The sequence below is a fragment of the Ctenocephalides felis genome, unplaced genomic scaffold (genome assembly GCF_003426905.1).
Source record: "Ctenocephalides felis isolate EL2017-DRISC unplaced genomic scaffold, ASM342690v1 CF-g0.4_SCAFFOLD_01886, whole genome shotgun sequence".
In the NCBI taxonomy this organism is placed as follows: Eukaryota; Metazoa; Arthropoda; class Insecta; order Siphonaptera; family Pulicidae; genus Ctenocephalides; species Ctenocephalides felis.
This window is the reverse complement of record NW_020538040.1, coordinates 48,448,280-48,470,208: the sequence shown is the minus strand read 5'-3', so window position 1 is coordinate 48,470,208 and position 21,929 is coordinate 48,448,280. Positions and strand designations below refer to the sequence as shown.

At 29.0% G+C, this 21,929-nt stretch overlaps 1 protein-coding gene across 2 annotated transcripts in view; it reads left to right on the top strand.

Annotated features, from left to right (window-relative positions):
- LOC113378841 (sodium/potassium-transporting ATPase subunit beta-2) overlaps nt 1-21,929 on the top strand; it is a 406,525-nt gene that overhangs the window by 68,580 nt on the left and 316,016 nt on the right. For both annotated transcript variants that reach the window (XM_026619460.1, XM_026619461.1), the window contains exon 2: nt 17,570-18,099. In XM_026619460.1, coding sequence (XP_026475245.1) covers nt 17,970-18,099 — 130 coding nt within the window. In that variant the 5' untranslated portion in view covers nt 17,570-17,969. The remainder of the gene's footprint in view (nt 1-17,569; nt 18,100-21,929) is intronic.

Below are 21,929 nucleotides of genomic sequence, written 5' to 3'. Positions count from 1 at the left end.
GGAATGAGTGCTAAGATATTTTATTCTTGTTGATAAATCATACTCACATCGTACTAAGTACTAAATTTAATCAATAACTATACTTTTAATAATCAATAACTACTCATTTGTGTTCAATTACTACTAGAACTATTCATGCAACTAACCTTTAAAATTTTCCGACGATAGGTTTTTCAATTTTTGAAATCGGTTACTCTTAAAAATATTTGGCACTCATAGTTAGATGAAAAATTCGTGCATGAAGCAGCTGATTAATATTTTTTGGTAAAGATTTTGTTGGTAAAAATCTGTCAAGTTCTAAATTTCTGCATAGAAACATAACTTAAGTTTCTGGTACTGATTTATTATCTGAGTGAGCTAGAATATAAAGTAATAAATCAATGTTCTTAATGCATTACTTATTTTAGTAAAACCCATATATTTTTTATGAAATATTACGAGATCAGAAGTTAAGCGTGGAAATATAGTAGAGTATCGACACGGTTATTCAATATGCAAAAAAGTTTGCATGATTTATTCATAAATTATGAAGTTGAGATTCTTAGAATTACTTAATTTTAGTAAAAAAATACATTCTAAACTTTTTAAAAGAAAAAGAGAGTAAAAATTCATTTTTGATTAATTTGGTGCAACACTGGGATATAACTTTTCAAACATTATTTAGCAAGAATGAATTACGAGATGATTAATGTATCATTTTTTGCGAAGCTCCGGTTTGCTGCTATTAAAGTTTTTAATACATTTTATCTGATTTTTCTTATTTATTCGCTTGATTATCTATGTGCATAAGATATAAACTCTATTGTTCAGAAAAAACAAATTTGAAAACTACGTTCTTTATAGTGTTGAAAGTGCAATATGGAAAAAATATAAATAAATGAACCGGGTTTTTAGTCATTACTGCTCTTAAGAAAATCAATAGGAATTATCTTTTAACTTACAGGCCGATTTCCAAAAAATCAGTATAAAGGACAGTTCATGTATTTTGTTCGATCTACAGTTTTAGCTTTTAAATCCAATATAATAAGAGATTGTAAAATTAATTTTAATACTTACTTACGAGTGTTATTATATGCAAAAACATTATCTTTTACTATCTTCTAATTTATGCTAAAATATGCAGCGCTTCACTACTTTTTTGCTAAATTGCACCTCAAGGGAATTTGTGAATTCATTACAAATGTAAAGCTGCGGACATGGTGAAAAACAGTAGTACTGGATAAGAAATTATTAAAATAAATTTAAAACACTATCCTAAAGGGTTAAAATAATTTATGAATGTTCCGGAAGGTTTTACAAATAGTTTATAACTTTGTTAAAAGTAATTTTATGTCGGAAGAAATTTCATACAGATGTTTAGTCACCTCGTAGTTCTAATGTATTTATTATTACGCCGCCTAAAGCTCGCGTTTGGATGTAAATGCAACATAAACTATTTGCTTTATTTGCAAGATAACATCTATTACCATAAACACGGAATCTCTATGCTCCGACCATAACTTAGCTTGACCATGTTTTGAATCCTTCAGGGATTAAGTTTTAAATGACATCAAACAGGAACGAAAAGGCAGTGGGCTCAGCGTTTTTCTAATCCGGCGATTTGTTTGTCAAGCGGTCAGAAAACAGAGTGGACTCGAAACACACGTGCGCGTTTTAATAAAATTTGCCTACGTTACACATCTGGCAAAAAATTCCTCTCCAGCCCTTGCTATCTGCAACCATTTATCTTGCGCGGAGGAGCGGACCCGGCATATAAAGCGCTTTTAATATATAGTTGCAAAAGATTCGTATAAGTTATTCGCTATATCTGCTATAGTTAAAGTACTGTGTAATTTATGAACGGATCCTTATGACAATTTTGCGCCACTGCATAAATTTGTCGGATTTTCCAAAACACTTCACAAGTTTTACATACATACTCGCTGCGGTATTTTGTTCCAATTCTGATCAGGATTTTTACACTGAAATAGTTTCATGAAAATCTGCTATTGTTGTAATGAGAGAAATAATTGTCAAAATATTAATAATAGTATGTTTGACTCTATAAATATACGTATATAAGATTTAAGATTATATATCGATAATCTTAAATATCGACAAAAGGAGTGGAAAAGGTTGACGTCAATTTAACTCCTAAAGTGTTTGTTTTTCAGAATGCGGAAAAATGTTTGACAAATAATTTGGCATGTATCATGTTTTTAGTTACATTTTCATCATATATCAAATAGGGATCGCCCGTAGGTAAGCGGTTAAGAGGGTTAGAGACCCACTTAGAGCAGCCTGTTGTCAAGCAGTAGTGACAACGATTTTCACTTGGAAATATAAATAGCAATATGTTTCCAAGTGAAAATAGCTCTTGCCCGGCATTGCTGCACCAATAAAAAAGTCAGCCCTATTAGGTAAATTTTAATAATAAAATCATCAAATATGAATGGATTATTGGGTTTATCATCTGAAAATACGAAGTAAAAGTTTTAGCCCAACAGCTTATAGGACGTGAGGTTCTGATTTGAGAAAAAATCACGTAAATATTAAATCGACCTTATAATAATTATTTTTTTCAAGTTTTATTTATATTGCAACCCGTTACAATTAAATACTTCTATGAGTAATGAGTTCAATTCTATATATTTATATTAGTCGCTACTTTTACTTTATTGTAAATTAACTTATTTACTAATTGACATTATGAATCGCATTGATTTGATATGGTCGAGTATTTATAATTATTCGAGTATTTATTTATTCGTAAGACTTTACCGGCATATAATTTTGGAACCTTTTATAAACTATTTGGCATTCAAAGGTCGAATGAAAATTACGAGAATATAGTTAATTTTTAATTAATTACTGTTAACGTTTTCAAACGTTGTCTATTTTGTTTAACTAATTACAAATTGAATTCTTAATTATAACTCCCTTAACCTGTATATGTATAAGGTGTCATAAATACCAAAATGACGTAGAGGGAGTAGTTTTTATATCGTTATATTACATTATAATATTAAAAGTTGCTTTGTGTGATATGAAATAATAGACTAATTATTCGTGAATATGAGTAAAATGACCATTATGAAATAGGGATTTGTGGTGAAAAATTTAGAGCTGTATGTATTTTTTTAAATTTTAAATTCAATTTTCAAGAATTAAAAAAAAATCACTTTAAAATTAAAAAAGTGGTATGGTTTTACAACCCTTGAGTAACAATATATTTTTTTTAAGTAAAATTTAAGCTTTTTCAAAAACTCAAAAATCTGAACTAAAATTATGTCAAAAGCATTCATTGACTGAACGCGTGATGAAAATTATTCGAATACTAAAATGACTATAAAAAATAAGGGTTGGCGATAAAAAATAAAAATTTAGGCTTGTATATATTTTTAACTTCTAATATTGTAATGAAAAAGTTTAAGGGTGACACATTCAATCTCTTAGTGAATAAAAAATTGTACTAGTAAATTCTCAGACCTACTGAATACACATATCACATTTAGTAAAAATTTGGTAAAGCAGTTTCTCAGGAGTACGGTAACGACATTGTGACATGAAAATTTTATAGAGTACTAAAATCATTGATTGATGTTTAATATTCCATTCCGTCGATAAACCGAACTGAATGCACTATTTTAATGTGATAATGATAATTATGAAAAATATTTTTATAACAATAATAATAATAATGAGTAGTACTGCCCTAGGGCAGGATCGTGTGCTGAATTAAACTCCAACTCGATTCGGGGAAGAATAGTGTGAAAGATTTCCCATTGCTATTTGACACCGCAGTGCCCGAAATGGGCTATTTTCAATTGGAAACATATTTTTGATCTATATTCAAGTGAAAATTAAGATCACTACTGCATGGTATCAAAAGATCCAGATTACACCATCGAATACTCATTTTTATAATATGTATATGAAAATGGCAAAATATATACTATAATGAAATAAAGTATACAAATAATGTAAAGTAAATATGCAATAAATATATTTTGAAATAAAAAAAAATCGAATATAATTACTCGATGCAGTTTTTCATTAGGTAATGCTATCACAAATGATTAAGTGCACGGAAATACTGATTTATGCGTGGTTATCATTATATTATTTTATTTAGTTTGCTTTTGTGAAAATGCTTTCAGGAGATATCTTTTTAGCATTTTATACATCTGAGTCATAGTATATGTCAGTATATTCGAAATCCTTGTTGCTGTGCAATATGTTACTTTATTTGTTTGCTTTAATTACAATGTGCGATGTACTTTATTTTTTAGTTTTAATGATATATGGATGATTATAATAATTGTTGCGCATTCATTTTGGCAAATATTTGAAGTCATAAACAAATTTTCATTTCGTGGACATGATTTTTTTATTATTATTTTATTACTATATAAATATAATTTTGAAATTGCTAAAGCAAGATAAAAATATTTATGTTATATAAAGTTTAAAGTAAGTTATAATGTGATTTCGAGTTACATTTTGTTCAAAGTCAAATTAGCGACGTGCGACTAAGACAAGCAATTTCAAATAATTATAACGTTTCAAAATGGTTTGCTTTTAAATTTATGGTTTAAATAATTATAAGATAGCATTCAAATGATTTATATGGGTTTTATGTTATTTCATTACTTAAATTATACTACTACATCTTTAACTAAAAGTAACAACCATTACTGTTAATTGAATTACTTAAAATGTATGAATCTAACGTTCTAGCTCTTTCAATAATAAGTTTTGTTACTTGCAAACAAACAAGAGCAAATATTTAGTTCGAATGCAAAGAATCTGTTTTTTCTCAAGATTCATGAGAATAGGAAACTAACTAATTAAATAGCGTAACTTAATGCTGCTTGAAAAACGAGGAAACTAAATTAGTCTTGCGAGCAAATTAAAATATAATGTACACTTGATGGAGAATCTACTAACAGAAAAAGTATTTCATGTAAATTTTCAGAATATTTCATTATCAGAATTGTATCATAAACGAATTATAATCGTTAAGAGGAACGTATTTTTAGTATGCTATATCCGTTAATATGTTATAAGTCCAAAATGGTGATATCTCCAAAAATTTAATTTAATTATTAATTTGCAACTAATACATGTTCTTCTATTTTGGGTATCAGAATATAATTTCATAAACACATTAATATAACAAGTCCAATAACTTAAGAGAAGAGAAACTGACAAACAATAAATATTTTATTTTTCTTTATTTTATTCTCATATACAAATATTGCTTATTTGAAATATAATCTTGAAACTAATTCATTTTAATTGGGTGTTTACTATCTCGCATTTCGTTGTACAAAAAGAAAAATATATTATTTCTGAATAGTATTAACGATTTTACTATAGAATATTATATATTAACCTAAAACGTTAACTAAATACATAAATGCGCTAAATTCTTACAATTAATCAAAAAGTCTAAATTAAATAATTTTTATAGATCGTTTCAAGACCTGAAATATCTAAATTTTAAAATGATCTTAGCCGACCCTTTGATAGGCTATTTTAATTATTTCTATTAATATGGATGATTATTATAAGTTTGATTATTATTATTTCTGGTACAAGTGGATCAATTATTACGGAACACAATATTATGACTAATATAGAATCACAACTAAAGAATAATATAAAATCTCTATATATTTTACTATACTTACGATTTTATATCTATTTACTCCAAATTGATATTTCTAACTATTCGGTAATCTATTTTATTTTGTGCAACTACATAAAATTTTCTTATGAAATAAACTATATTATATATTAGATTTTAATTTTAATATCTCTTTTTCATATAATTTAGTCTCGTATTATATAAACTATAACTTTTAAACACATACCCATAAAAATAATACTTAATAATTAACTAACTAAATAATAACAATTTTAGAATTGACATCCAATTCTTTTTGACCATTGGTAATATTGAAATATAAAATTTATGTCGCAAATTTAATGTAGATTTCAAACATATTTTCTTTTATAATAATTAAAAATACTAAGTTTTTGAGTTGTTTCAATTTGTCGTTTCGGAACTAGATATGTTCCATCACCGAGCTTTATTCTGTCAAAAACAACTGATATAAAGTTGCACAACTGATATAAAGTTGAAAAACAAAATTTTTAAAAAACCTGTATAGAAAATGAACCTAATATTTCAAAAGTTGAGAAACATAGGGAGAAATCCTCTAGTGGCGGACACCTAAGGGTATTTATAATTAAATAAAAAAATATTTTACAAAATGTTTATTAAATTATTATTTATGTTAGATAACAAAGTTAGAAAGGTAAAAAAATAATTAATACTATCAATCAAACTTTGGAATCAAAAAATATGATTTTAAACAGTGGCACCTAGTACCGGACATTTCAAAATAACCTGCATTGATCACATATGTAGTCATCTCCACACTCTGGAATGTCTGCACATGTATCTTTGACGAATATTCTTAAATATTGCAAAAAAAAATCACTATTCATCTACCATTTTGGCTGGGCCACGCCGATGCCCTCAGTTGGTGCATTCACCATAAGCTTTCCATTCTTCGACTAGGAAATACGAAAAATGGAGGTATGGGTTTATCTACTATATGCACTAAGAATTTAGCACTGCACTAATTCTGCCAAAACTAATATGAGAATAGAAAACCCACCGAAAAAGAATATTGAACCCCAATTTTCATTTATCTATGTATTGATTGCCTGCATAATTTATTAAATGCATAACCACAATTTAGCTATGATTAATTACCACGTATCATAATTCCGTTCTACATACAGAGTGCAACATAAGACTCTACTCGTATTGTTTCAATAGCTTTGATCTAGTTTATTATAAAATCGATTTTTACACAGCATGCCTGCACATGGCCATGTACTTTTCAATATTGGTGTCATAATCGAATAGTTGAGTGGCACCTTATCAATTTTCCAGTCGCGAGCGCATTCGAATTCGAAAGCGCCGGCGAGAAAACAAGATGATAAAACGTGTGTATAATCACGTCACGCCACACAGTGACGAATGAATTCATCAACAATTTGATCAAGTCGAGTTATTGGTAGTTCTTTAAGTAATTGTTTAATACTATATAAGATATATATTAATATTAAAATTGTTTATGAGGTATCAATTTTATGGCCATACGTTTGAGTTATATTTCTGCGGCTAACGCATTGCAATAAAATTTTTGAAAAACTATTTTTTAACTCCGAGAAAAAAACATTATATTTTTTTTTACTCTGAGATTGAGAATTTTGATATTTAAAAAAAAAAATACTTTTGAAAAATTTGTTACTTTATACTTTGAAATATTTTGAAAATTTTGAATTTTGAGCTTTGAAAACAAGTTCAAAATTCTCAAAATATTTCGAAGTATAAAATAAAATTTTTCAAAAGTGATTTCTTTCAAAAATATCATTTTCAATTTTTTTTTGAAGTTTGAAAAAAATATAATGTTTTTCAAAAAAATTTATTTTTGGTACGGGAATTTTCATTTACGGCAATTTGCCGATTTTTATACCAGCTATATATTAATTTAAATCAGTGTGACTTCTTCTTGAAGTTTTACTCAAACTTAGAGTTTTACACCCTAGAAGCCTCTTTAAAAGAACAAAAAACTTGGAATTATTATATCAGGCTTTATAAACAATTAAGCATAATTTTTTTGCAAGTATGAGAGTATTTCCTATTTCAGGACATTTTGTGAGTAAACAAAGGACACGTCTAAGTAGCAATTCGATAGACGTTTTTCGAAATCAAGTTTTATTAAACAAAAAAAAAACTATTAGAATGTTTAAAAATGATCAATTAAAATTGCTCGGAATAGACAATACATGAGTTTAGCTTAATTGTTTTTAAACTAAAATTGATATTAACAAGTATGTATGAACATGTATCTAATATTTTTTTTTTTTTAATTTAATGAAATTAATGTTTTTTATGTTTATAAATGTTTAAACTAACTTTGGATCTGACATCGAAATTCATGTTTACATAAATTCATCTTCCGTCAGTTCACCTATGCAGTATTGGCAAGACATTGGTAGTAATTTATTCCTACAACTATGGGTTTTCTCGGTTCGATGCAGTTTAGATGTTCTCTCTAGATTAACTTACCTGCGTCTGTGCAAAATAGGTATATTTTACAGAAATTCCTTTGCAGTATGGGGTAATGTTAAGACACAAAAGACTTCACATCAGTTGTTAAATCATATATATATATCAGTTTACATAAATTAATAAATAGTAGAATATACAGATTATTCACTTTTTTTTAAATTTATAACAAGAAGCTTTTCGAAGTATACAAAAAACGATCGTTCATTTATTGGTTGAATAACAGACATCATTAATTCAATATTATTTTTTTCGAATGTAATTTTTATTTTTTTAACATGATACAGATTTTGAATGAGATAACATCATCGAATTTCATCATTGAGAATGTTGGTCAATTAATCGTTTCGGACTACTATAGAATGAATTCATTTTAATGTGTGAATAGTGTACAAGTACTCCTGCTTTTATAACAGAAATCGAATCTACAGCAATTGAATCTATTTATGTTTGCATTAAATAGGATTTATTTTTTCACTCAATTCAGGCCATTTCCACTTGTTTGGTGTTTTCTATTTAAACGCTAGAATCATGTTTCAATTTTTTATTACAAAATATTGTATGAATAGAGAAATGAAACCTATGCTCAAAATTAATTTCTGATAAATAGAAACATTTTCAAAAGTCGACGTAAAGTTAAATCAAATTCAAACTTCGTATGGAAATAGCATGGAAAAAATTTGGAAAAATAAAAAAAAAAATTTTAGGTATAACTTAGCGACAAATGACTTAATAGTGAAAATTTGTCATTTTTTATATAATATAAAAAGTTCGACGCTTTGCAAAATTTTCGTAAATTTTTTCATGCTATTTCAAATACAAAATTTGATTGAATTGCGCTCTATCTAAAAGACATTATTAAGAGCTGAAACTTTCAGCAAATTGTTCTTTATCAATTTGGAACAATTTGAGCCCTTGGGAGCAAGGAAATTCGAAAATATCCATATTAAGTACCACCCTAATATTATATATATATATATATATATATATATATATATATATACATTAGTCAGGACTTCAATATAAACTGTTTTCAAGTTTCTCATTCGCGATGTTGAGTCTTCTGAACCTCACCAGTTTTTTATATTGTTCTCAATTTTCTCGATAATTTCTTTTTAAGACTTTTGTATTCCAACTTTTTCTGTTTCATCGCAAGTATTTTTAAATTGAAATAGATTTAGAAGAAAAAATTTAATGATACAGCACTGATACCAATAATGCACTCTTCTCAATAATCTATGAAAAATATTTAAAATGCACAATCCGCATTTTAATATTCCATAAAATACTAATAAAACGGCTATGAAAGAAATCACTACAAATGTTACATTGTATACTAGAATTACTGCAAGGGGCAATTTCTATGCAAAATAATAAAGAAGCGTGGTTTTACTTAGAACTAATAAAATGTAGCTTGAGGGTTGGAAATAAACCAAATCCTTAGTTAAATTGTTTCTATAGAGCATAAATAGAAATGGTCTCTTACTTAGCTTTTTTTGTGATATTCTTTCCTCTAGTTTTAGTACCTAAAGTCATTTGTTTCGTATTGAGTTTGTATATGGTAAATCTAATGAGATATCTTGTTCTATAAATCTACCAATATCAGTAGTTTAGTTGTTCATACAGAATTTAGAAACTATTCACAGAATTTACTTATTTATATTAAGTATTTTGTAGATCATTTCCTGATCCAATACTTGTAGGCATAATTTAAAATAATAAGGATATTTTGATTTAAAAATCAACATGCATTAGAGTGGTGGAAATACAAATTTTGACATCAACTTTGTACAAGTTACCCGGACGCCCAATCAATGGATTGGCAAATAATTTAGACATTTTTTAAGTACGTCAAAAAATTGATGTAGGATGGAATAGGAGCATGTAGAGAAAAAACACTTTGTGTAAATTTTAATTAATATTTTTATCACTATTAAAGCCTTACTTTTTCCTACAATTTTATCCACTTTTTCCCTGTTTCTAGCGGTTTTGATCGATAAGACACCCTGCTTCAGGTCTAACTTTTGTTACCTTGCGGTAGTACAATATCCCTCTCAAGACATTCAATACATATTGTGTGGAACTATAATTGAATGTTTTCAGATCTCTCGTCACTCGATTTTTTTACTAGTGTAAATTCTTGAACCAACGCGGGTCGTTTTCGTTCTGATATTGACCGAGTCTGCGCTTCTGTACAATTTACTATTGATTTCGAATGCGCCATGTGTCAATATTCTGTATCAATGTACTAGATTTTATATCAATATATCCTTCGCAATGAATCGTTTTAGGACTGATGGGAATAGAGCGATTCATGCACCGGCATGAGTTTCTCAAAAGTTTTCTTAGCTGTTCATAAAAACTATGTTATAGAATATTGGATTATTTGGAGCATAGTGGTTCAAGTTGTCTCGAATTCAATATATTAAATTATTGCATGTTATTATGAAAAAAGTCATCATCAGCTTCAATCTTCATTCCTTCATTGACATAGTTTTTTATGCAAGTTGCTCTCAGTATTTAGGAGGGCATCAGATGTAGAGTGATAAATCAAGTAACTATTACACTTTGATATAAGCAATTATGATGTGTACGATAACAAATTTGGAACAACTTTACAACCATAATATATTAACAATATATTAAAATGACATTTATAGTAATGTTAAAATACTTTTTTCTATTAAGTTAATCAAAATTTCATGAATTTTTAATTTCTTTTATTAGAAATTATAAGTATTTATTAATGCTGACCATAAATACCAAAATGCCAAAGCCAATTTCTCTTGTTTCATAAAATATAAATATATTGAGAATATAAAACACCCTGTATTAGCTAATTTGAAATGAAATATATAATTTGACTAAGTAATAAAGGCTTAAATCTTATATGTAGTAGTATGTTGTTTTAACAATAAAATAAAATTAGAAGTGCATGGCATTTGTGCCTTAAGTCAAATTGCTGGAACTCCCCATATCGTAATTAAACATTCAATAAATAAAAACAATCATTATAACCAATAAGAATTGATCAATAATTAATAACAATTGTTTCGAATATTTTTTCAGATAAAATATAATATTTTGAATGAATTATTATAAATACTGTAAATTTAAATGTGCTTAATAAATTAAGCTACAACCGTATTCCACAAACAACAGCTCATGTGTATATTCACAACAATTTTTTCATATTTTTGAAATGTTTTAAAAATTGGTATTTTTGAAAATTTCGAAATATTCTGAAATTCTTGATGGACCTTGCTTTGCTAAAACCTAACCAGCACGTTTTTCTATCAAGGAATCGAATGGTTTTAGAATCATTATAATCGGTTGATCCGTGTTGAGAAAAAATTGTATCCGCACATACAAACGCACACAAACATATCAATTTTTTAACTATCCGAAAATCGTAAAATGTAAGGTAATGTAAAAATGTTTACTTCCGATGTTTTTGCGATTACTATAACTTACCCTGCGGAAAGTTAATAAATTTACATAACATTCACATTTACTTCGACATCACATCTGAAGTGATCACGATTTATTTGATTGAATAATTATTTTAAAATGGCAATCTTACCGTAAGATAAAAATAATAATTTATATTATTCATGCAAATGTTTGACTATCGTCAAAATTTGTTATACTTTATTGTGTAAGGTAAAATGTATTCTAAATTAAAGTGCATTAGCTCACCATTACGATATATTGAACTATGTAAAAATATGAATTATATTAGGTTTATATATGAAAATAATGTACATGAAATGCTGCATTAATGCGAGTAGGAAATTCTAAATAGAATCGTATTCTACGTTTGACCAGTTTAGCATGATTAACAAGTGATGCGTTATTGAGGCCACTAAAACATTCAATCGAATTAATACTTTAAATAAATCAACAAGCGCACGCTATTAGTTTTGTAGCCGTGCAGTAATCTGTCGTTTCACAGTTTCACATTAGTGCCATCTAATGCATTTAGGTGTGTATACTTTAATTACATCTGCCATTTTTTACCAATTCAAATTTTTGATGCCCCTTGTTGGCTATACCGTTGCCTGTAATCTCTACTTAAAATCTCTAATACTTCAATAACTCGATAATTAATATACAGGGGTAGATAAAGAGAAGTGGGGAATGAATTTTGAAGAAAGTTCATTATTAGTTATTGCCAAATAATTTATTTTAGTCTATGTAGTCAAATTTAGCGTGGTCTTAGATTCCTATGCCACATTGAAATTGAACGTACGAATATAGGGTCTGGCAGAAATAATTGATGGATTTCTGACGACCGTTATTTCTATATGGATGGGGGTAGAAAATAGTATTGGGGATTTATGAGCCCATTAATTAATAAAGATTTCCCAGCTATTATTTTCAAAGACGTGTGAATGCATGTCAGTTCATTCTCCGATGACGCATTTTTAGAGTATGGAAACCATACTTTCATGGCATCCGCTCATGTTCTCATGTGCTAGGCCTTGAATCTTGGAGCAACACAATGGTAGATTTGGTTTCAACAAGACGGAGTGCCACTTTACTCCGACCACGTCAAATCAGATTTTCTCTTGCCGCAGTGACATAATATGACCAGTGCTCTCGCCTGATCCAATGCCATGTTATTTCATTCTATGGGTTATTATGAGAAAATTAATGTACACAAAACCATTTTAATTTTAAAAGAAGCAATTACACCAGAAATAATAAAGATATTGCCTGAATTAGCAACACTTGATATGAAGAACTTCCGAGATTGCCTAACCTTCTGTACCAAATAATAAACCCAAATAATGTACATCATTTGGAAGATGTTATTTTTTACAAATACTGTTGAATATAATGTTAGCAATTAGCAATACACAAACTTTTTGTTAATGTCGTCATTTATAGTTCTAGAAATGCATTCATTAGTTCTGCGAACCTTGTAAAAATATTAGCTGTTAACCCCTTCCCGTACCATTTAGCTCGACGAAACTTGGGCCTCCCAAGTGTTCACGCTTCACGCTGATGCTCGGATGTAAATACCTCAGATGTACATACTTTTTGACGACACTGTTGACCGGTATATATTTTAGATTTACAATTTGGTCATATTTATATTTGGTCCTACAAATATATTCACGAGCCTGGTTTTGTTGTATTTATTTTTGGGCCAAAATTTTTATGACTAGCTCATTAAAGGCTCATTAAAGCACGAGGTGTTAAAACAAACTTTCAACCTTTTGAGCAAATATAATCGAATTAAATAAATTTATTTAATACTTAATTTATATTTAATTTTTAATTAATAATTTAAACATAATGTAGTTGCTTTTATTAATCTATTTTGGCGACATGGGCTCGAGTGAAGATGATACCTGAAATATCTATTATACTTAGAAAATATTTACTAGTTCTTTTCAAGTTATAAATTGATAGTGCATGCTCCACGTTATATATGCTCGTAATTGGTATTTCAATTTGCAGTTTGATGTAGTTGATGAATTACACAATATCAATGTAACGAAAATTATCAATAACTCGCGATTAATTTTTCTAAGATAATTATTTTTTATTAATACATTAGATACGCATTGTTGGTTGAAAGTAGTCGAATACTTTTTTTTTGTATAGATAATCATTCATTTATTTAAGTTTTCGTATTCTAATAATATATAATTTTCATTTATACATTTTACTCTCTGTTCATTAACCTTTTTGTTTTTATAAATACTATGCATATTTTATATACACTTTCATAGAATTCTAAAAATATTTATTCAGAAAGAAATTATGAATATTTTTCTGTTTTTCTGGTTAGCAGATGAATAACGAAATTTCAATTTTCATTAACTCTACAAAATATTTTTGTAGGATCGTTTTAAAGTGCGAGTTAAATCTTTGCACCCGAGAAATTTGATAACGTCATTTTATAGAGAAACTTGCTTTGGATTTACACCTCCTGAATCGATCAAAGTTTGTGTTCAAACTTGTGAAAGCTACGAGGACAAAATTTTACGATGAACTTTTAACATTACGAAAAATTTATATCGGCATTCAGGTCGTTGAAAACTTTCGAGATTTTATGTTTTAAACATTGAAATTTATTATTGCTTTGTTTTAATTATGTTTATAAACTTTAATTATTTATTTCCAGTCTCTTCGCTCCTCATAATTAGCTTCTGATTCTTTATTTTTTTAAAAAGAAACGGCAAAACGAAAAAAAACTTAAATAATATTTATATATATATATATATATATATAAATATATATATATATATATATATATATATATATATATATATATATATATATATATATAGTGATGTGCCAAGTCGAATCAAGTGATTCGAATCATTCGAATCAAGCCTTTAACGACTTGATTCGAATCAGATTTTACTTGATTCGAATCAACTCGCATCAAGCCGCAAAAAATTTACTGTGATAAAATATGTATTAACACAAATTTTTCATAAATATAAAATTTTTCATAAATAAAAATATAAAAAAATGTTTTAATTTAATTCAATATTATAATAATATAAAAAATAAATATCATAAATATAAAAAATAAATAATGAATTAAATCATGCGAGCCACCCGACTTTAATATGCTTAAATGTATCAGCCAACTCCAATCGTCTTTGTGTGACTTTAACCGCATTCATCGACTAACTATATCATCCGACTTCATATGACTCAAACCGAATCAAGCGGCGATATGAGTTATTCCGACTTCATGACTCAAACCGAATCAAGCGGCGATATGAGTTGTTCCGACTTCATATGAGCCAACTCGAATCAAGCGGCGTTATGGGTTGTTCCGACTTCATGAGCCAAACCGAATCAAGCGGCGTTACGAGTTATTCCGACTTCAATTCTGATTCGAATCATCCCGACTTCAAGCCGTTCGAGCGATATGAGTTAACCGTATGGGCGATACAATGCGTCGTCGTTCTTGCGTGTTTATTTATGTTACGGAGCGCTGAGAGCGATTTTATTCGTGAAATATCAATACCCAATTTTGATAATAATTAAGTGTTTTAGTTTTTAAATGTTATCAGAATAAACCACTCGAAATTATTTCAATATAATTCTCTTTTGAAACAATTACTAAACACCAGAAAGTCAGTAAATAATATGTTAACTTCTGATTATGTAAGTAATGGCAAATTCACATTAATGAAATTAACTTTCAGCTCTCAGTTTAGATGCGATCCTTTACTGATTACATAGTCAAATAAACAATCGACCCATGATTCCAAATATTATTTTATATGCTTTAGTGATGCACAATTGTTTGGTAATCTATTATTGTAAATTAATTTGAAGATGAGTTTTAGCCGTCCTCAAAATTACATCATTTTTAATAATTTTCAGAATATACTTTTTGATAGTGATTTATGTTTACAATTTCTACTTTGTCGGTTATATTGGTTAAACTGACAATTTTGATTATAAATTTGGATCACTTTTACTAAATTAATACATCCATGATTTTTTTTTGTCCATATATATACTTGATTCGAGTTGATTCGAATCATGATTCGAATCAGGTTTTTTTCTGATTCGAATCATTCGAATCGGGAATTTTTCGAGTCGGCACATCACTAATATATATATATTGCAATACGTATGTGTGTACGTGAAAATGTATTAAAAATTGATACTATAATAGCAACTTCTCTATAATATAAATTGTAGTCTTGTTTATCCCGGTTTATGCTTTATATGATGGTAATTGTATTTGAATAATTATTTAGATTTATAGAATGTTGGTATTTTAAATTATTGATGTGTTTACGCAGTATACTGATCACGTTCAAACACAAATTAAACTGAACATTATGTTTTCGTCTGTGTACGTATCAACATGAATCTGTAGGAAGCTGCCATTCGAATGTGATTTAATTAGAAATAAATGTTATGCTATTGCTATTTTCGAAATTTCGGATTGAACGTTATCGCTTCAGTACATGCTTAATTTGATGTACCTTACAGCTGTTGAATTACGCGCCGTGCAGTATATGCGAAGTCTATTTCGGATTCATATGGAATAGAACATGATTCATATTAGTTTTATTTCTACGTTTCAATAAAGTATTAACTTACTTTTATAAGTAATTCAGATCAATTTTTCATAACACAATTCGCAAATTATGCCATTTATATTATTGACTTTTAACGTCAATCATTTCACGCTACGTCACTTTTTTGCAATTCATACTTTGTCATGTATTATTCAAGACAATTAGCATTACTATTTACATGATATTCACTACATCTTCGGAGAAATGAGCGTAATTGGTGAATCATTTATTCTAGCTATAAATATATTAAAATTTAGCAAATAATTTTATATAAGTATGAATTGAATCAAATAACTTACAAGATATTGTGTTTTGATTGCTGTTAAAAATAAAAATAAATTAGTGTTGCATGTCATCGTACCAGGAATTTTGAATGTTTTCAAGTAGGTTATTATAAATACTATAATTTTCATTATTCGTATTTCATAAACGAAATATAAGAAGACCTTATGAATTGGACGACTACGTTTATATATGTTCACACGAAAAACAAAAAAAAAACAAACTGAATCAAGCGGAGTTAGAATGAAGGACTTCATCTCATATTTCTGAGAATTATTTAAACTAAATTGCAAAGTTAAAGTTATTTATTTAAAGTTTATAAGTGAGTTTGAGATTTTTAGCTAGAAATAAAATTAAAATCATGTTTAATATTTAATAAAAAAAATTTAAATTAAAAAACGTTTTCTGGCCCCGCTGAAACTGCCTTTGCAAGACACTAAGTAGCACATTTTCTCGTCAATACGAATTGAATGTTTTTTGAATCATTCAAATCGATGCTCCCAAAAATGAGGACGAAATATTGTATTTATACATATACACATACATACACATCTACACAATAATTTTTTGTAATGTATGCCAGTATGTTCAAAAGCCTAAAGTAAAGAAATTTAAAGATATATATAAAACTATTCATTTTCGATTTTTGGACCATTACTATGACTTACGATACGGGAAGTTAATAAATAAATATTTTCTGACAGTCTTTATTTAGTATTAGGCACTCACTAAGCTGATTAAATATGGATGTTTGTATGTGTCTAAATAAGTATGTGAACTTCGACTTAATAAATTATTTTGCCAAGGTGAATATATGGTATATTATTAGCCGCTTGTCAACACTTGATATTTTTATATGGTGCAATGAAAAATTTTTAAGTTTGATTCTTTCTTCAAACCCATTTAATCCCAGCGTAGCGCATTTCGTGTCGATTAAATGTACAATGTACAAAGCTCCGCGCGTAGGTATTAGTGCTTTGATGAGCGGCTACGAATGCGTAGAACCGCGTGCAGCGTAGACCGCACCGAATAAGTGTTATCGCATGAGTAACAATATGAACCAACTCTTTCCTTGTTTCAGAACACACGTGCCTTCAGTCGTGCGCGCCAGATGTCCTCGTAGCAGCCGGCGTCAGCAGCGCTCCACCGCCGATTGTGAAAGGGCAACCCCGCTTGGATCGCTTGGATCGAACCGACGGCGCAAGCGTGCTTCCGTTGGGCGCATAGCGTCTGTCAGTCGGCGCGAAGGGTAAAGCCGATCTTCCGATTCTGCGCGCATCGCAGTCGGCGCACCGTCCCGGGTCAGCTGCGCTTCAGAGCCTCGTCCGTCCGCAGTTCAGTAGTCCGCGTACACTCTCTCAGTACCGTGAACCCTCCCCTCTTCGTTATAACAACCGTACAAAACCGTTTTTACCGTGCAATTTCGGTTGTGCCAATTCGGTTCGGCGTGAGAGCACATCGTATCGTCGTTGGACATCAGGATGGCGGACAAGAAAGTGGCCGAACAGTACTACAGCCCGCCACCGAAACTTGGCAAATGGGAGGGTTTCCGTCAATTCCTGTGGAACTCTGAGACCAGCCAGTTCTTGGGACGCACCGGCTCCAGTTGGGGTGAGTAGCGACTTCTTGAAGTTCATCAGTTAGAACATCTTCAGCGTTTTGAAATTTTCGCGGTTTGTGTCAAAACGGTTCTTTGTTGTTACGTCATCGTGCGGGGAAACTTATCGCCCCCTCATACCGCGTGCTGGTGTGATGGTTATATTGAAGGGATGGTCGGCCATTTTTAGTGTACCGCGACAATGCGCATGTTCCATGCTGTGGCCTCGATGGCACGATGGATGAAGACCAACCCGTAAATCGGTCGATCATGATCTAGTGATCTATAATTCTTCATCTACAATCTCTTATGGATCATTCTCATTGCAACCTTACTCGGCGTGATTTTTTAAAACTACAATATTGACAGACCAAAAAATTTTTCCTCCTCATGATTTTTTTCATTATTTTTATCAAAATTTTATTTTAATGTATCAATTCATTTTAAATTCTTTCTGAGAGTCAACCACATGAAATTTGAATATTTTCACTATTTATCCCTATCAACAACGACATTTATTGTATACAAGAGTGCAATACAACATTTGTGCGGCAAATTGAATAGTTCAATCATAAATCAATCTGTTCTAATGCAAAGTCAATTAGGGTGACCGTTTAATTTATGAAATTCTATCTGTCTGTGAAATAGTGTATTGATTATGCGAGTCGAGTAGGAAACACGCAGCGTTTGTCCCACGTTACGTAACTCTTGAGAGTTCAAACATGTGTTGTACGCTCCTTCTGTAGAAAAATCTAGATTCGGATGCGTACAATATGTCATCGTTTCAATTATGACTTGTTAGCGCTTCGCGTATTTCTCGCCATTGTGTTTGTCGATTATTTTGTTAGTAACAAAACAAATAATGATTTATTACCTCCGGCATTGTTTGGGTGTACAGTTTCAATTTAGGCTTTGGCTTTTTCCATATAAATTATTCGCATTGCGTTGAGCTTTTTTCTTGGTAGGTCCCATTGATCCTAATAATTTAATACATTATGAAATAGCAAGCGTTTGAATCGATTTTGTTTCGTACCGCTGTTGATGCTAAAACATTCGAGAACAAAATTCAAGTACATTATTTTATCTTATAAAACTATTTGATTTGAATTTAATTAATTCATTTATCAGCACAGCAATTACTTATCACAGTGTTCAGCAATCATCCTTACTCACCATCTTTTTTAAATTCAATATTTATTTTGATATTTCTTCAGAAACTTGGATTATGCAGAAAATAAATAATGCTCGACAATTTTGCTTTCATACAATTATAAATTTTTTTCTTCGTAATTGTTGTTCTATTAGACAAACATATCGGTTTATTTAATGTTATTGCTTGATAAACATTAATTATCGTGGTAAAAACGTCGATAGATTTGCAAATAAAAAACTTACTTTCTTAGAAAACGTCTGGGAATTGTCTTTCGTAGAATTTGACAACTATAATAATGTTTGCATAGTTACTAGTGTTTGTTGTACAATTTATTTATATCTAATTAGCATGGTTAACTCGTTTAAGGTTTCCCATTTTTTGTCACATGAGTATGATTGGCATTCATATTACTAATCAAGAAAGCTATTTTACATTTATAATTTTGTTTGAGTATATCGATAATCGACATTGAATAATTAGAAATTAATATGTATTAATATATTGCAGCAATGATTAACAATATTTTATACGATTACTCTTACTCAAATACCAGTATTGTATTATCTTATTGATAATTCTGATATCTCAGAGAATTTTGAAACTAAATTCAACATTGAGAAATATTTTGCAATTAGTATTTCAAGAAGTTATTTCAAAACGCCAAAACACTCAAGTTTCTTCGCTTTATTCTTTTTTACTTAAGTAGTTTATATAGATAACCAGTTCATAATCGGTTATCTAGTAAATTAATTTTAACCTTCGTACTTCAAGTGATTTCATAGTTCAATTGTAGTTATCTAGAACTGCTATTAATTGAAGGGTTGTCGAATCGTAGTATTACATTGTCATTATAATAATTATTGAATTGCTAAAATTATTTAAAGTAGTTAATAATAATTATTTAATTGCTAAAATTATTTTTTACATTTGCTAGTGATACCAATTTTCAAGAATTCATTTAGATTATGGCCATAAAATGAAGTTTATTGTCGGATTTCTTTGATCTTTGCTGTTTCATTAGTTATTCGTTTTGAAAACTTGCCCCAAATATGTAACTTCATAGATTTAGGTCCTTGTTTTGGATACTCACAAATGAGAATTTGAAGAAGGCTAACTTCATGTTCGCTACTTCTGTATCATAATGGATCATAAATCTCAAGATCAATAAACGCATTCAAAACTATTCGATTATATAATGCAAGGAATCTTCTGAAATGCATATCTGATTACATCCACATAGAACTAGATATATTCAACTTTTTATCATAGTTTTTTAAGTTGACTCCTTATGTCACATACATAAATCTTATAGAATGCACTTTGTAAATTTGCTTTGTATTTGTAGCTTTATACGCAGTATAATTATCGACATGTTTTGATCAGCGCTATATAGTTGTATATAAAAATGAATTCAAGGTAGCGAAGTAACCTGATTTATTAATTATCAATCAAATGCACTTGTTCTTTATGGAAAGTCTCGACCAATAATAAGTGCGAGAGTCGAGTATATAGATAAGTGAAAAATGTTACTTAAGATAATCGCAAATATTTGAAATTGGTGAAAACTATGAAATTGATTTTTCAATATTAGAAATATTAATATTCTCAATATAATTTCGACTATTATTACTATTTTTGATTTGCTTACATTCAATTTAGTCATCTGTAAAAGTAATTTTCACTCATGTTAATACTGTTGGTTAAAATTTGAATACCAAGTTTAATCTTCAACAGAGAAAAATATTATAACTTCATTACAAATAAGATCATTGTTTTTTTTGTTACTAAAATGGTTAATCGTATTGCTGTAATAAAATATTTAATAATTAGAGAAATAGTATAGAGATTAGTAATGTAGTGATCAGTAGTATAGAGCAAATGTAGTTTATTGGCTATTAAATTAACAGTAACATTTTCAATGAGCTCATAAATTGTGCAAAAAAGTGTTCAAATTGAGTTTGAACACGTGAAAAATATGTATTTTTTTACTTTATGCAAAATTGTTGATATAATATATCGCATACTGTATGCAGTATTATATACGTTGCCAGTATAATATGCAGTTGTACTTAGGCATTTTTAAATATTATATAATAAAAATAAAAAATAATGGGTAGTACTACGCTAGGTCTGTGAGCTGAATTAAACACCAAATCGATTAGGGGAAAAATAGTGTGAAAGATTTCCCATTGCCATTACACACCGCAGTACCCAAAAATTGGCTATTTTCAATTTCAAACATATTTTTTATTCATATTTTGAAGTAAAAACGACCATCGCTACTGCACGATGTCAGGTTTTCCAGAGCGGGATTCAAATACACAAACTTGTTTACACGAGTCCTTGAGTTTAACAATTACACCATGGAATACCCGAATATTATATATGATTACTGAAATGTAATTTTATGAACAAAACTAAATACAAATAAGAATGGAGAGTAATGAAATAAAAAATATGTATTAGGAAGTATATAAAAGTAGATCTAATAGTATATTTCAAATATTTTTGTCTTTGTCAAAATATTATTGATATATCGATACACCTAAATTAACTAAATTAAATTTTTGTGAAAAAATACAATTTACTGCAATTTATGCAAATATATGTAAATATATTCTGATTTTGAGTATGTGTATATATTACACAATTCTTGTTACTTTTTATTGTCTAATAAAGCTCGGGGGGTTG